At 46.8% G+C, this 16,828-nt stretch overlaps 1 protein-coding gene across 2 annotated transcripts in view; it reads left to right on the top strand.

Annotated features, from left to right (window-relative positions):
* The first annotated feature begins 4,987 nt into the window (after nt 1-4,987).
* MAP3K21 (mitogen-activated protein kinase kinase kinase 21) overlaps nt 4,988-16,828 on the top strand; it is a 53,557-nt gene continuing 41,716 nt past the window's right edge. For both annotated transcript variants that reach the window (XM_068547598.1, XM_068547597.1), the window contains exon 1: nt 4,988-5,819. In XM_068547598.1, the coding sequence (XP_068403699.1) occupies nt 4,988-5,819 (832 nt within the window). The remainder of the gene's footprint in view (nt 5,820-16,828) is intronic.

The raw sequence follows: 16,828 nt of genomic DNA, 5'->3' as shown, positions 1-16,828 counted from the left end.
CTTCATCCTCTTATGATCCTGTCTTTACCATCCACTTGTTTACCCCACCAACCCTGAAAGTTCTCTCTCCTCTGTTACACCATCTCACCGTGAGGGTGACCATCCTGGGATTTTAGCCCTGAGTGGCCTGTGTCGGGAACCTGGGACAGTTGGTCACTTTGTATGTCACCCTCTTCCTCACAGATCTCCACTGCCTTTCAACTCCTCTACTGCTCCACACAGCCCAAGCAGTATGTCCCTCTCGTATTGCTATTTCCTCCTATTTGTTAATCTTGACTCTATAAGATCCTGGACGGCAAGGGCAGCTCTAGATTAACTTTCCCCATCTCCACTTTCTTACTCTTTATTTTTTTCACTATAAATTGTCTCCCTGCGCACAACTAAAGCTGATTTTTTTTAAAACTTTATTTTTATTTATTTATTTTTGGCTGCATTGGGTCTTCATTGCTGCGCACGGGCTTTCTCTAGTTGCGGCAAGCGGGGGCTACTCTTCATTGCGGTGCGTGGGCTTCTCATTGCGGTGGCTTCTCTTGTTGCTGAGCATGGGCTCGAGGCGCTCGGGCTTCAGTAGTTGTGGCTCGTGGGCTCAGTAGTTGTGGCGCATGGGCTTAGTTGCTCTGAGACATGTGGGAATCTTCCCTGACCAGGGCTTGAACCTATGTCCCCTGCATTGGCAGGCAGATTCTTAACCACTGCATCACCAGGGAAGTCCCCACAACTTTTTTCTTTTAAGAGAGCAAATCCATATGGCCATTCCCTCTGTTTTCACTAACACCAACCTGTTACCCTCTTTGTCTGATTCTTTAAAGTCTTCCCCCTTGGTTCTTATTTTTATCAACTTCTATTTAAATATATTTGTCACTCCGGTTCTGTCTTCACACTCTGTTCTTCTTTTGTTACTGTCTTCCTGGCGGAATGAGCAGGGCCAGAGAGAGTGGGCGTGGCTACAGCACTCACCTCTGAGTAGCACAGGACACCTATGCTATTTCCCCAGCTGTAAGATTCAGAGGGTTAAAAAAAACAGATGTGAAAGTAACAAATGATGAATTTTAGGAATAATCAAGCACAGACAGACTCCCTGCCAGGACAGTTTCCTGCTCAGAGGTCCCAAATGGGGAAAAGGTCCCAGGGGATCGCACTGCTGGAGGTTCAGGTGGGGTCCACAGGATGAGTCTCTGAATCGTGGTGTGGAGAGTCATAACCACTTGGTACCCCTCTTTGTATCAGGTGTGAGTCAAGCAAGGGGTCAAGTTTAGCTAATTTAGAAGGCCCTGAGGACGGATCCCTCTGGAGTTTGAGAGGCTTGAGGTCCTGGAAGGCAGCAGAGAGTCCTTGAAGGGCAGGAAGAGTCTGCCAGGATGGATGTCTGCCAGCTGTGGACAGGGCTTCTAACGCAGAAGCACACACTGGGTCCCCCTGCTCTCTATGTGGCCCGAATAGTTCATGTCAAGTGTTCGACATTGGCTTAGAGAATTACTTCCAAAACTCCGTTCCCACCATAAATGCTCTCCTTTCTGATCTCCTGATTCTCTGACATTCCTACTCTATAGCTAGTTGTCCCCCAATCATCCCAAATACAACATGACCAAAAAAAAGCCTTCTCCCTAAACTATTCCCTAGGTCATTTGACATCATTACCATCCACCTGATTGCTTAAGCTAGAAACCTCGGTGGGGTTATCTTGAACATTTCCCACAAACCCTTACCCACAATTCTAGAACCCAAAAAGCTCTGAAAACCAAAACTCATGTGGTAACAAAACTTGCACCCTGGGGCTATCTGTGGCCAACCATACATATAAATACTAGAAAAACAAAATAATTAGAAACTAGGTTTGCTAAATGGGCTGATCAGAGGAACTGCTTGCTCTCTTCATTGAAAAGGGTATTAATAATAAGAGCTAATATTTTTTTCTCAGTGTAATTATCCATTCCCAGCCTCATTCCCCAAATGATTTGAGGAGGGCTTAAAAAGTTAAATGCACAGCATCTGCACCAAAGATACCCTGATAAATAACGCCTAGTTTACTGCCTTAATGGCCTGTCACTGACACCCTGATGCGGTGATCCTGTTAGATCATTACACACAGGGTGACCAAGCTCATCCTGGCAGCTTTTTTTTTTTTTTAATTGAAGTATGATTTACAATGATGTGTTAGTTTCAGGTGTGCAGCCAAGTGAGCTCTATATATATATGTTTACATATACATATATATGTATATATATATATACATTCCCTTTCAGACTCCTTTCTCTTACAGGCTATCACAAAATACTGAGTACAGTTCCCTGTGCTACGTACAGTTCCCTGTGCTACACAGTAGGTCCCTGCTGGTTATCTACTTCACATATAGCAATGTGTATATGCCAATCCCAAGCTCCCAGTCTATTCCTCCTCCCCACCACCACCCGGGCAACCACAAGTTTGTCTTCTATGTCTATGTGCCTATTTCTGTTTTATATATTAATTCATTTGTATCTTTTTTTTTTTTTTAAGATTCCACTTACAAGTGATATCATGTGGTATTTGTCTTTCTCTCTCTGGCTTACTTCACTTAATATGATGATTCCTAGGTCCATCCATGTTGCTGCAAATGGTATTATTGCATTCTTTTTTATGGCTAATATCCCATTGTATATATATACCACAATAAGAGCTAATATTTATTGAGAATTTACTATGTGCTAAGCACCTTCACAAGCCTTTCCATCTATTAATTTATTCAGTCTTCCCAACCAGCCTATGAGGCAGGTACTATTTCATATAATTCCCATTTTACAGATGAGAAAACTGAGCCACAGAGAAGTAAAGTAACTTGTTCAAGGTCACACAGCCGATAAATGGTATAATTTGAAAGACTGAAAGAAAACTGCAAAGGCAATGACTTTCTTAACATGCAATTCAATGTTATTATATGTCCTATCTTTATAAAAGCAAAATAGTGTCTCTGTTCTCGGGTAGTAAAGGACCCACACTTCAGGAAACGCTGGCCTCCTACAGGACACTCTCATTTCTTTAGGATTTTTACAGTTGCGCTCTCTTCTACCTTTGTAGCCTCACCTCCTGCCACAGGAAACTCTCAACCTCTAGCGGTTCACTGAGCCCACTGTTTATTTGTACTCACATGCCTTTGCTCACACTGCCTGGAATGTCCTTCTTCCCTTTTTCTATTAATCCTAGTCATACACAGCTCAAATGACACTCATCAAAGCATCCCCCAGAGAATCCAGGCATAATGGATTGTTCCTTTGCCTTGAGCCCAGGACACTTGGCTTATTCTTTTGTCCTGGCACTTACTTATTGTCTCTTTCTCTCTAGATAAGGGGCTTTGTAACCTCCAATCCTTAGCCTAGTCTCTTACACCTAGAGACTAGGCTAGCGTAAGTGCTAAATAAATATTAATTAAATTAGATGTATTCACACCTGGAGGGTTTTGTCCAACATCTCTATCAATATAGAGAAGAGATCCACGGGTGTGTGGATATTGTGGCCTGTCGCGATTGTAGCAGGAACTGTAAATAGGGGTAGCATGGAGGGACAACAGGGTGGAGAGGGAAAGGCCCTGTGACACTGGGCTGGGCACTGCTGCTTTCGGCCGCAGAGGAAGAGAGGCTGGCTACATCTCACAGTGGCAGTCTGTTTCAGGAGAACTAATTATGGTACTCCCTTCCACAGCCCTCATCACCAGTAAGCCCTCAAAGATGAAGGTTTTTCTAAATTAATGAATGCAAAAATTACAGAGAAGAAAACATGTTCATACAAGAAAATCCCAAAGTTCCTTCGTATCCCTAGACCTGAAACTGTCCTACCCTCCAAACATAAAAGCTTCACTTTCTGACGCTGTCAGAAGTTGATCGTTCGCTACCCAGAGCAAATGGAGGAGGGTGGAGGCCCTGCTTCCCAGGATGTTGACGTACAGCCGGTAAACGAAGTCAGCACATCGGCGAGGACTTAACTTTTCTGTGAACAGACTCTCTTGCTGTATTCGCCTTCCCTAGGGAATATGTAAGGCCAGGGGCTCGAGCACTCAGTGGTTGCCAATGCCTTCTACACCCGAACCTATAGGTTCACAGGTCCTTTCCCTTTTGAGCAGACAATAAAGACAGACGCGGGATTATCTGTCACCAAGGATGAGCTCCCCGCTGACCCGCGGCCCACTGCCCGGTGCTGCGTCACCCCTCAGTCCTGCGCTGCACGCCGCCCAGTGAGCGGTCCGCAGCCGCTCTCCATCTGTTCTGGACCTGTCCCGGGGCGCACCGCGACGCTCAGCCCACTCTCCGTCCCGCCTAAGACACCAGATCCTCTTCACCCGCTGCCACCGGCTTCCAGAGAAGAGTGGAGAACAGTAGTCTCCGAGCCTGACCTTGGGCTTAATTTCAATTTCCCCGAAACCTCTCGCAGCCCTGGGCTGGCTCCGCCTCCCGGGACACAAGGGCGCGGCACACCCAAAGCCGCAGAGCGCGAGCCTCAGGGTCGACCTAGGGCCCTGGGGGCGGGGCGGGCCGGGTGCGGTGGGCGGGCCCTGGGGGCGGAGTGGGCACAGGTGAGGTGGGCTGTCCCTGGAGGCGGGGCGGCCCGTGGGGGAGGGGCGAGGCGGGGCGGGCCCGGAGGGGGCGGGCGCAGGCGGTGTCTGGCCCAGGGGGCGGGGCCGAGGCGGGGCCGGGGCGGGCCCTGGGGGCGGGCTCAGGCGGCGGCTAGGCCGATCGTGCTGCAGGCCGTCCGCAGGCCCAGCGCGCCACCATGGAGCGACAGCCCAGGCAGCCGCTGGGACCGCTGCAGCAGCAGAGGCATCCGAGGAGGAACGGGGGCTGAAGCCGCGGCCTCCGGGTAGTGGGCCCGTGAACACCCGCCGTCCCCGAGCCCCGACTCCTCCTCCCTGCCTTCCCGGGCGCAGGCGGTGACCCTGCCGGACGATGCGCGCCCCCGGCCGCCCCCGAGGCTGAGCCCGCCGCCCCGCGCTCGGCCCTCGCCCTCGCCGTCGCCCCCCATGGCCTTGCCGGGCGCCGAGGTCGCGGCTGACAGGCCGGGGTCGCCGGCGCCGGGCGCCCCCGCCGGCTCCGCGTCGTCGTCGTCCGCCTCCTCAGGCGGCTCGGCCTCGGCCTCGGCCTCGGCGGGAGCGGGGCTGTGGGCCGCGCTGTACGACTACGAGGCGCGCGGCGAGGACGAGCTGAGCCTGCGACGCGGCCAGCTGGTGGAGGTGCTGTCCCAGGACGCCGCCGTGTCGGGCGACGAGGGCTGGTGGGCCGGCCAGGTGCAGCGGCGCCTCGGCATCTTCCCCGCCAACTACGTGGCGCCGTGCCGCCCGGCCGCCCGCCCCGCGCCGCCGCCCGCCCGGCCGCCGCCGCCGCGGCCCGGCTCGCCGGTGCACGTCGACTTCGAGAGGCTGGAGCTCCAGGAGCTCATCGGCGCCGGCGGCTTCGGGCAGGTGTACCGCGCCACCTGGCAGGGCCAGGAGGTGGCGGTGAAGGCGGCGCGCCGGGACCCGGACCAGGACGCGGCGGCGGCGGCCGAGAGCGTGCGGCGCGAGGCCCGGCTCTTCGCCATGCTGCGGCACCCCAATATCATCGAGCTGCGCGGCGTGTGCCTGCGGCAGCCGCACCTCTGCCTGGTGCTCGAGTTCGCCCGCGGCGGCGCGCTCAACCGCGCGCTGGCCGCCGCCAACGCCGCCCCGGACCCCCGCGCGCCCGGGCCGCGCCGCGCGCGCCGCATCCCCCCGCACGTGCTGGTCAACTGGGCGGTGCAGATCGCGCGGGGCATGCTCTACCTGCACGAGGAGGCCGTCGTGCCCATCCTGCACCGGGACCTCAAGTCCAGCAACAGTAAGTGAGGGCGCGGTGGGGGAGGGGAGGACGCAACCGCGCCCCGCGCAGCCCACCTCGGTGCGGGCGCTGGGCGGGCTCCGCGGGGCCAGGTGCCCGGGGGAAGGAGGCGGGGGTCGGCCTCCCGATGCCGGCAGCCCCTCCTGCTCCGGCCTTCCGGGGCTCAGAAGGCCATCTGGACCCTGGTTACTTGCTTTGGGGCACGTGGTACACTTACCTTGCCGGGTTTCTTTCAGGTGCCTTTTTTAGAAAGGCAGATCAGACTTGCTTGCCGAAGACTCAGTTGTAAAATATCGGGGCTTTCTGGAAACTTCACGGTGCTGTTTGGCCTTTGGGTACAATAAGTGTTTCATTTGGATAGAACTTTGCAAACCGAGGCCTTCCTCGGGAACCCATGGCCCCCCGGTTTGCCTAGTGGCCTACATCAAACTGCCCTTTCCTTCAGCTTTACAAGCACTGTGTTGAGGTCTCTCCTTTCCCACTTTAAATATGGCTTCATGTCCTTCGACGTTTCCAAAGAGTTTTCATTCAGATGTCTCTGCCCATGAAGTAGGTTTTCATTATTGGTTCGGTGGCTTGAGTGTTGGTGAATAGTCTCCAGACCCAGAAACACCATTTTGTGCCATCGTGCCCTTTGGGGTGGATTTCAGAGCAAGTTCATTGTCCTTGTGCGGGTACTTGAAATCCTGAAGACCTGGCCTGTATCATTCACTTTGTTTATAAATCAGGGTGCACTTGCCAGATGTCAGTAAGGAACTGACAAATGAACTAAACACAGATCGTATTAAATTTCATCCTATGAAAGATATAACAGCATTAGGTGCTTAAAGTTTGTTCTTCAGTATTGCAGATCACTTCACATTCTGAGTGTCCTGTCCATGGATCCCATAAGCCCTCTCCCCAGTGAAGTCCTGCGAGCCTTTGTCTGCCGGAAGCTTCCTGCAGAACCGGGTATTTTAAGGACAACTGTAGCATCCTGCTTGCTCTGGTTCTTCGCAGTTGCCACAGTTCTGTGATAGACATGGAACCTGGCCTTTTACAAACCTACTCTGTTTCAGGACATCGAATCACCAACACAGGGACTTCTCTGGTGTAGTGGTTAAGACTCCAAGCTTCCACTGCAGGGGGGCACGGGTTCAATCCCTGGTCCTGGTCCAGGAACTAAGATCCCACATGATGTGGGGCGCAGCCAAAACAAAAAACAAAACAAATCACGAACACAGGCAAACTATTTGGGTTGGACTCATCCTTAGATGGAAAAATGAAAGGGTCTGTAACTATTATTTTTGCATTATGCTTAGGCTGTTTCGTAATAATGTTTTAGGTCCATATGGCCTGTTCACAAAGAAGAGCAAGTTTGCTAGTGTTTGTAAAAGCATAGGAGGCTAGATTAACCCATGTTCCAACGTATAAATGAAAAACTTTAAAAGAACTAATAACTGTTAAATAGTGAAAAGAAATAATATGACCCTGGAATAATAACGTGGTTAAATAGTTTTTATTGACACCAGAAAAACTTGTAGGGTGGAACAAGTAGACTACTGTGTCTCTGGGAGATATTATGTAATCTGAAGGTGATTATATGCTGCAACTTAAGTTTTCGAAAGACTTTTCACCCTCAGAATAAGTTGCCAAACTTCCTGGAGCATTTTAATTTCTGTAATTGTCAGGCAGGGTTGCCTTTGCACTTGAAGTATCGTACTTTTAAAAAGACTTAATTGGTTAGGTCACTCACCTAGCCAAATGTTTGTTACGATATGACCACTTTTATAGTTTTTTAATTTTTACAACATAGCATTTTGAATGGGGCCTAAAAGGTGCAGATCACAGCATCTAGCACATTGCCTTATCTTGGCTCTGGCGTTATTTATTCAATGAATAAATGCAGATACTTTGGGACCCTCTTATGATATATGAAGCCATAACTTTCTTTTTTAATTTTTTAAAATGTATTTATTTATTTTTGGCTGCGTTGGGTCTTCGTTGGTGCGCGCGGGCTTTCTCTAGTTACAGCGAGCAGGGGCCACTCTTCTTTGCGGTGCGCGGGCTTCTCATTGCAGTGGCTTCTCTTTGTTTTGGCACACAGGCTCTAGGCGTGCGGGCTTCAGTAGTTGTGGCACAGCGGGCTCAACAGTTGTGGCTCGTGGGCTCTAGAGCACAGGCTCAGTGGTTGTGGTGCACGGGCTTAGATGCTCCGCGGCATGTGGGATCTTCCCGGACCAGGGCTCGAACCCATGTCCCCTGCATTGGCAGGTGGATTATTAACCACTGTGCCACCAGGGAAGACCTGAAGCCATAACTTCTTGTTCAGACTGTTTGAGTACAGCAGAGACTCTATTACAGTGTATTTTGTTTGACTTCATTGGTTATTTGCTAATGGTGGTAGTGAGTTAATGATAATGTAAAAAGGTTTTAAAAATCAATATTGAATTTTAGTTTTATTCTTTAGTTCTACTCATGTAACAAAGAGCCAGTATACGACTACTTGGACCCGAGCTAGTAGAAATTATTGTTTAAAGCAAATGTTTACATTTATCAAAGTAAGATATGGCTCTCAATATGTTTTCTCTTTTCTCATTGGTCTTTTTTTTTTCTGTCATATAGTCTGAGACAATGTTTATGTTGAAATAAAAGCTGATCTTGTGATGGTACAAACAACTTTGTCCCTTCTCTAACAGATAGCAAAAGATTGAAAGTTGAGCCACATTAGCAAGTTTTAAGCATCATTTATGTTGTTTAAATATGCTAGGCCCTGTCACTCCCAGATGCAAAGTAAATAGAAAACGCTTTGCTAAATCTGTATAGCACAACTAGAGAGCGAGACAAGGCAACCTTGAGTTACTGTGAAAAGGGCCGGTTTTATATGCACTCAGAGCAGAGAAAACTCATCATGAGCTGGAACTCATTTATTCAACAGATTTTGAGGGCCCACCCTGTCCCAGGCATTTCTGGGCCCCGGGACGCAGTGGCAAAGCAGATGGCAAACAGTGTCCCCGCCGGCACAGGGCTTAGTCAGATAGGGAAGATAGATGGCAGTCATGCAAATATCAGGAAGTGCTGTCGAGCAAGGAAAGCATGGTGAGGGGTGGAGAGCGAAGGGGTGGAGGTTGAGGGTGCTGGTCAGATGGGGTGATCAAGGGAAGCCACTCCGAGGAAGTGACACAGAGAGCTGGAGGAGGAGGAATGAGTCGAGCAAAGATCCAGGCAAAGAGCAGATGATGCAGACGTGAGCCTCACTTGCTGGAGGACTGGGGAGAAGGCAGGACGGCTAGGGCAGAGAGTGGAGTAGCGGTTGGTGGGGGTGGCTTGCAGGCCGTGTTCCATGTGGACACTCCACTCTGAGCGCCGTCCAAAGCCTTGGAGCGTTTTGTGCAGAGGAGGGGCATGATCGGATTTCTGTGTCTCCAGGATTACCCTGGACACTCTGGAGAATGGACTGGTAATTGGCCTGAGTGAAGGCTGGGGAGGTTCTCCAGGCCAGAGAAGACACTGACTTGACTGAGGGGCAGTAACAATGGAAGTGGTTTTCAGGGAAGTTACCAGGACGGAGTGAAAAGAAAATGGTACGGTATGTGAATTGCCGAGGAGGGTTTGAATTATTAGAATTTAGTCTTAAGTGTTTTTGTTTTTTCTGGTGTAGTTCAGGACTGAAAGAAAATTGCATGGCATGATTTATGGTTCCTTTCTTACTAATGTTGCTTACTGTGTTCTACCTTTTTTTTTTTTAAAGCAGAAAATAAACGTTCCATGACAAACTGAGCCAGAGACTTTGGTAGCTGCTTATTTGTGTGCTTTTTTATTTCAGTGATTAAGCATCTTTTTATCCCAATTTTTTGGGTTTTTTTAGCCCTCTGGGAATAATTATTAGCTATATAATTATCTACAAGGACATCTGCAGTCTATAAATAGACATAGTTATATTTCTTATGAAATACAGTTTAGAGCTTTTGCTAGAACAAACTACAAAAGGAATCTCAATTCTGTTTTAGCTTCTCTCATTAGTGCAGTATTAATAAAGGAACTATTTGAGAAAATTATAGCCAATGTGATCTCCAAATAAGGTGCTTAAAAAGCTCATAAGAGTGACCTGGGGGAGCTATTAATTACGCTATTATCAGTTAAGAGAAATGTGTCTTCTCCCTTCTCCTGTCTGTGCAGCTTCCTACCACAGCCTCTTCCTATTCCAAGGGTCAAGGGAGATCCGTCCAGAGAGCCCCGTGGTGACAGAGAGCTAATCAGCTTGTGAAACAGAATTGGCTAAAGATGTATTTTTGGAAGAAGAGCAATCAGAACAGGTCACCACATCTTCCCCTACCATTTTTATGCTTGCATATTAAAAAATAAATAATCCACTTTTCATTTTTTATAGTTGAAAGGAGGGGCAGTAATTTAGTGCCGGATTATGCTCACTTTTCACTGTACATCTCTGATCATTTTGTAGTCATTGTCAAGTGTATTAAAGTATGCGAATGGAAAGAGGAGAGGGGAAGTCTCCATCGTTTCAGAAGGCCGTCTGTAATTCCTGCTTTCCCACACTAGCCTGTGAGGGTTGAACTTTTCCAGAATAGTGCAGAACCAGAAGGAGCCTTGGCTTTGAAGTCAGACCTGGGTTTGAATATTGGCGTCGTCCTCTGCAAGCTGTGTGACCTTGGGCAAGTGTTATAATCTCCTTGAGCCTGAAAGTCTTGACTTCCGATACTGTCAGGAGTCCTGCAGGGAAAATCTGTTTAATATTTTTTTATCCCTTCCTAGGCAATTGGGTAAATTCCGCATGAAAGTAGGTGGCTTTTTTAGGGAACAGTTAGGAGTCAGGTGTGGCTAGAATGAAAGGAAGACGGGCTTTTGTTGGGAAGGAGACAGGCGTTTAACAAGTGGCCAGATAGCATGGCCTTGAATGCCACGCTGAGAGGTGTGGACTGTCTAACAGCAAAAGCGAGCCATTGACAGTTCTGAGGAGGAAAGTGCTCTGATCTGCTGTAAGACAAACATCTACAAAGAAAAACATATAAGCTTGGGATCATTTGCTTTATGACTGTATCTGTCATAGGCTATCAGGGCAGAAATAGAAAATAAAATACTTGGACATTGGTTTGGCATAAATTATTTCTCATTTATGACCAGAGCCTAGTTTTTATAATCACTATTTGTTTAATGAGCGAATTTAGGGTACTTTCTTCCTCTGATTCACCAGAGTTAGAAAATAATGACCAGATTTACCATGTCAGGCTGATGATTTTAACTCCAAATTTCAGTGTGACTGTCTCCAAACCCTCTGTGGTACTTGAAGGGCTCCCAAAAGGTGGAATGAAGGAATTTTAGGGGGCAGAAGAAGGGTTCCTGGTGAGGCTGGGTGAACTATGCTGGTTTTATTTTGGAGCCTGAAACAAATTTGTACAACTGACTCCGAATCAGTATGAATTTCGTTATCTTTAAAAATTCATCTTCTTCAAATACTGCTTTAAGTAAATAATAGTCGTAACAGAAACAATAGCTGACATTTATTTAATGCTTACTAGATGCTGGGTATTGTCCAAACTTTATCCTCATTTATTCCTCACAGCGACCTTTTGAGGTAGGTACTTTAAGTATCCCCATTTTACAGATGAAGAAACTGAAGCCAGGGATTAATTGACTTGATCAGGGTCACTCCACTTGTCAGAGAATTGAATCCAGGGCCTCTAATCCCAGAACTTGAGCTTTTATCTTCTTCATAGAGTGCCTTGGTTACCAGTTCTCAGATGTTTGTTATCAGAACCCCAAAGAACTTTTGTTGATGTGGGTTCTAGCTATTGATATTTACCATATTAGAAATTTAAAATGATAAATCTAAAGATATTTAATATAAAAGTAACAATAGATCCGTTACATGTTAATGTAGGGGGAAACCCTTATTTTCCAAAACAAATTTAGTGAGGAGAGGTGACATTGCTTTACTCTTTTGAAGCTCACTTTGATGACATGAAGGAAGACAGATGAACATTCACATCTGCTTCTGCATTTAATCTGTCGCCACCTTAGGGCTGCTCAGGGTCCCTGGACCGTACTTTGAGAACCCCTAGGCTAGATGGCCAGTTCTGCTGATGGAGAATGGCACTCCAGAGTAGTTGCTTCCACACCTAATGTAGCATCAAAAGCTCCCCATAAACTTCTAAAAATAAAATTCTCTGTCTCACTTTTGGATATTCTGATTTGGTTGCCTTAGTTGGGAACAAGCAATGAATTTTTTTCTAACATTTTATTTTCAAAATCTTGGACTATACAGAGTTGAAGGGACTTTTAAGTAAACACTTCTGTGCGTACTCACCACCTAGATTCTACCATTAATGTTTTACTAAGTTGCTTTAATACAAACCTCACCCTATCCATCCATCAATCCATCCTGAGCTTGGGATACAGCAGGATATTTTTTTTAAAAGCTTTTGGGTGATTCAGGTGCAGAGCCAAGTTTGGAAGCTGCTGTCCAAGGGACCAGATGTGTGGGTTCCTTCTCATGGTTCTCTGGGTTCGTATAGAAATTCCACCATGGCCGCAGACTGTATCCCAAATCCAGGGAACTGTCTGGTGACATTGGATGGCTGGGTCACAGTAGGCACTAAGTGAGGGTATGGGTGGCTTATTCGGGGCTTATGTCTCTGGGGAAAGGATTATCCAAGCATTTGTCCCACTGACCTGGGGGGACAAATGGTGCTATTGTGGCGTCTAAGATTTGGGCTCTGACTCTACTACTCTCCCGCCATGGGCTCATGGGCCCCGACTTTCTGAATAGGGTGATGTGAGGATCAGTGAGATAGTGTACTCCTGGCATCAGCACACTTTCCCCTGCAGGTCCAGATGATAAATATGATTGCTTTGCAGACCATCTAGTCTCTTTTGCAACTCTTCAAGTCTCCCGTTTGGCCCATAAGATATAGTTTGCTGACCCCTGGTATTTATCAAAGTATTTAATAAACTGTAAGATGCAACCTAAATGTAAGCTGGTGACTATACTCATTTTTACATATGGTTTGGAAGCTCTCTGAGGGCTTTAAATGTTTCCTAATTTGTGTGTGTGTGAACTCCTTGATACCTAAAAGTTTTCTACAATTCTTTGTAACCCAAGGACTTTATTATTATTCATTCTGCAAAATATAGTGCCATGTTGTCACACATTTATTCATCTTGGTTGGGTGTGAGGGTCTTCTTAGTTCAGCTGACTCACTTGATCCAGGCCAGACAGTGGTACAAGGAAACAGTCCTGAGCTTTGTTCCTTTAGGGAGTACTGCCATCTGCATGCTTTGGCAGGTCTACTTGTAACTTGGGTTGATAAGTTGAGGGTCAGGGAGACGGCAGGAGGTACTAAGTTACCGTTGTAACTGTTTCACTACCAGAGTTCATTACTAGGACATTTTTTACGCTCTTTGAAAAAGAGCAGATCACTTGCCATTTGGGGGAAGTATCTTGATTGCATATAGGATGTTTGAGTGATTTTTGGCTTAATTGACTTTCAGGAATTATTTTGTTTCAGGTTTTCTGCAAATATTGACTCATAATATCAACTATATTACTTTCTGTTTACTAATATGTTAATGTAGCATATTGTGGAAGATTCCTCCCCCATCAGTTTACTTTGTTCCGTACCTTGACAAAATATTGAAAATACTCCGCTGACAGAAATAGAGAGCTAGATTTTCACACAATGAAATGTAAGAAGTTTTCTCATTAAAACTGTGTGTTGTGTGTGTCCATGAAAAGTTCCGTACCGCGGCGTTTGCTTTTGGTGTTAAGAGCGATGTGAAGCTGTGTTTTAGCTGACCGCGTCTCTCTGGACTTTGCAGAAGTGTCTCTCCTTGTGTTTAGCGAGCTGACTCATTCATTCACATCACAGTTATTTGGTGACTGTGTGCTACGTGCCAGGGACACTCCAGGCTCTGGGTGGTCAGTGGTGAGCAAAGCAGAAGCAAATTCCTCCCCTCGTGGAATTTACATGCCAGTGGGCAACATGGACAGTAAAGGGTAAATGGTGAAAGATGTAGTATGGTGGAGGGTGGTAAGTGCTCAGTAGAAAAACTAAAAGTTGAAAAGGAGGGTGAAAATGTTGGGGTGAGGGGTTGAAGGCTTAGAGTGTATGGCTAAGGAAGGCCTTCCAGAAAAGGAAGCAAAACCTAAAGAAGTGGGAAAGTGGGTCATCTGGGGAGACAAACCCTCGTAGAGGGAAGGGAAATTGCTCCCCAGAGCAGGAGGCCGGTGTGACAGGAGAATCATGAAAGGGAATCACGGGGCACCAGGGAGAAGGGGGTCAGACCACGCAGGGTCTCGTCAGCCACTGGAGAGGTTTGGGCTGAGGCCCGGGCTCTGAGCGCCATTGTAGCAGATCACACGGCTGCAGTTTTGAGAACAGATGGAGAACCAGGGTGGAGGCGATCACTTGGGACTTGGCAGCATGTCTGTGGCATGAAAGCCCTGAGATTGGCTGAGATTATCTGGGGACTGAGTGCTCATAGGAAAGACCAGAGGTCAGGGACTGAGTCCTGGAGGGTCACCATCGATTAGAGGCCCCGGAGACAGGGAGGAACCAGAAGAAGGAGCAGCTAGAAGAGTGAAAACGAGGGAGTGTTGTGATGCTTGGGAACCAGAGAAGAACGTGATCCAGGGAAGAATGATCAGCTGTGTCAGTCGCTGCTGATGGATCAATATCCAGATAACTGCTTTGTTATCATTATTTCTAAAACAGTCTGTACTGTTTAGGAGGGCACAGGTGAGTTGGTTTTCTATAATCAGCAGCTGACTTGACATGAAAAGGCTACACTAATTCATCTTCTTCCTTCTCATTCTTCCCCTTACAGTAGTCACTCACTCATGTAACAGCTATTTATTGAGTATATAAAAATGGTAGATGCTGTGCAGTAGAAATAAACCAATATTAAACAAATATTAATTGGGTGCAAATTCTCTCCTGCAGTTGCTTACAATTTAGTTAGAGAGGTGAGACCCACAAGTGAGATAAGGCAGTGTTTAAGTGTAGTAATGGGAGTGGCACAGCTTTAAGTGCGTTAGAAATGCAGAGAACTTCTAGTGAGGTTATGAGGAAGGCACCCAGGGGGACACGGTGTTGATATTCACAGGCTCATATAGTATTGGAACAGGGAGACAGTGACAGAGCTGCACATTTTGTTTTCTGTTGTTTGTTTTGTTTTGTTTTTACTAGAAGGAGAAAATGAGATTCCAAAGGCCAGTGGACTTGAAGGCCGTCTCACAGTTAGTGCTGCAGTGCAGCGAATCCAGGGCTGGTGCCCGGTGGCTTCCGTGGGAAACGGAGGCCAGGTATGGCTTTGCGGAGGATGCAAGGGGAAGGCAGTCCACGCAGCAGGCGCCAGGAGCTCAGAGACACTGATGCAATGCCGTGTTTCTTAGAAGTGGCTTTTAATGCACAGAATTGTAGAGTGTAGGGTTTCTTTCGGAGAGTCCGGGAAGAGCTGAAAAGATCATGGAGACCGAGGTTGAGAAGGGACTTGAAGATCAGGACAAAGGCCTCCAGAGACTGGTGAGCGAACGAGTGGTGTAGGTGCGGGAATAGACGGAAGAGATGGGAGGAAAATCAGTGCTCTTTGGTAAACTCAGACAGTTACCATTTTTTTCCCTGTAAATGAATGGTTGGTTGTTTTCAGAGTTGAAATTCACGGAGTAACCTTCCTGTCTTAGACTGAGACTTGGTGTTTTGTTAGTATATTCTTTCACATTGCTGCTTTTCTCAACTGATTTCTTTCTTACGACTTTTTTTTTTTTTTTTTGGATAACATATTCCTAGTTAAAGGTTAATTAAAATGAACCTATTTGTCTCAAATGGAATTTGGACCAGCACTCCCATAAACGTTGAGGAAATAGAATGGACACATTGTAATTGCTTTTAAAAATATACATTATATACTATAATTCGGAAAATTCCAAAGTGAAACTTCAAAGGAGCCGGAAAAATCGAGTGCCTCATGGTTGAATAAGTAGACAGAACACAAGTTGTAGAGGCTGATTGTTAAAGAATGGAGCTAACGGGGGTCAAAAATCTTTACGGACGTGGCACAAGCCGGGGGCTGAAACACTGGTCGCTAGGTCGCTAACGAGAATTGACCATTTCTGTGGCCCAGAGGGTGGATGTGCCCCTCTGTGCATGGTCCTTCCCGGAGGTCCTCTTCCTGGTGAGGTCAGGAGGCGGAAGCACCGCCAGCCTGCTCGGCTGAAACCTGGCCAGGTGCCTGGTCACGTGACCTGTCGGGACACTGGCTATTTCTGGTTTCGGTCACTTTGCCCCAAAGATAAGGAATTTGAGGAATTCTGCTGAACACCTCTGAAATAGAATCCAGAACAATGGGCCTTTCATGGAACTCTAAACTTTTGACGTTCAGAGTGTTATTTTAACTTGTTTTCTGTTAGTTGAAAGCTCCCATGGAAACTTTGGACTCCGGGGTGAGGGCAGGTGTTTTAAAGCCCGCCATGCAAAGGCTGCTAATACTGCATTCTGCCATGGCATTGCTTGGGAAATGCGATCAATTTAAAATATTTAGCTTTTAGTTCTCACTTGGAGTTCCGTTTGTATTTATTTTAGAGTTGCCTTTCTGAGCTTTTTGCTCCTTAAGGGCTGCCAGGCCTTACTTGGGGCCTGGGGACATAGCATGGTTTTAATGCCCATTTTAATCAGTGCTTCCTCATGCCTTCCTAATTTGGATGTTTTTCAGAAGGAGGAGATAATGTATGAGAAAGTGTCTTGGAAAACAAAGTTTTATAGAACTACAAGCCATCTTGATCATTAATTTGGAGTCTTTTTTGGTGGTAAGGATATCATTGTTTAAAAGTGAAATCAGTATGTATTATAAGGCGGAAAAATGTAATACAGCTGATGATTAATCTATAATTAATCTGATAATCTATCTGTTATTTTTTGTTTCTGTGGCTTAAGTATATATAGGGTTTTAAAGGATTAGATATTTATTTTTCTGGATATTCATGAGGAATCAGGACTGAGAAATAAATATTCCTT

This window comes from Eschrichtius robustus, chromosome 7 (genome assembly GCF_028021215.1).
Source record: "Eschrichtius robustus isolate mEscRob2 chromosome 7, mEscRob2.pri, whole genome shotgun sequence".
NCBI lineage: Eukaryota > Metazoa > Chordata > Mammalia > Artiodactyla > Eschrichtiidae > Eschrichtius > Eschrichtius robustus.
Note: the sequence above shows the minus strand (reverse complement) of the source record. Positions and strands in the feature narration are given on the sequence as shown.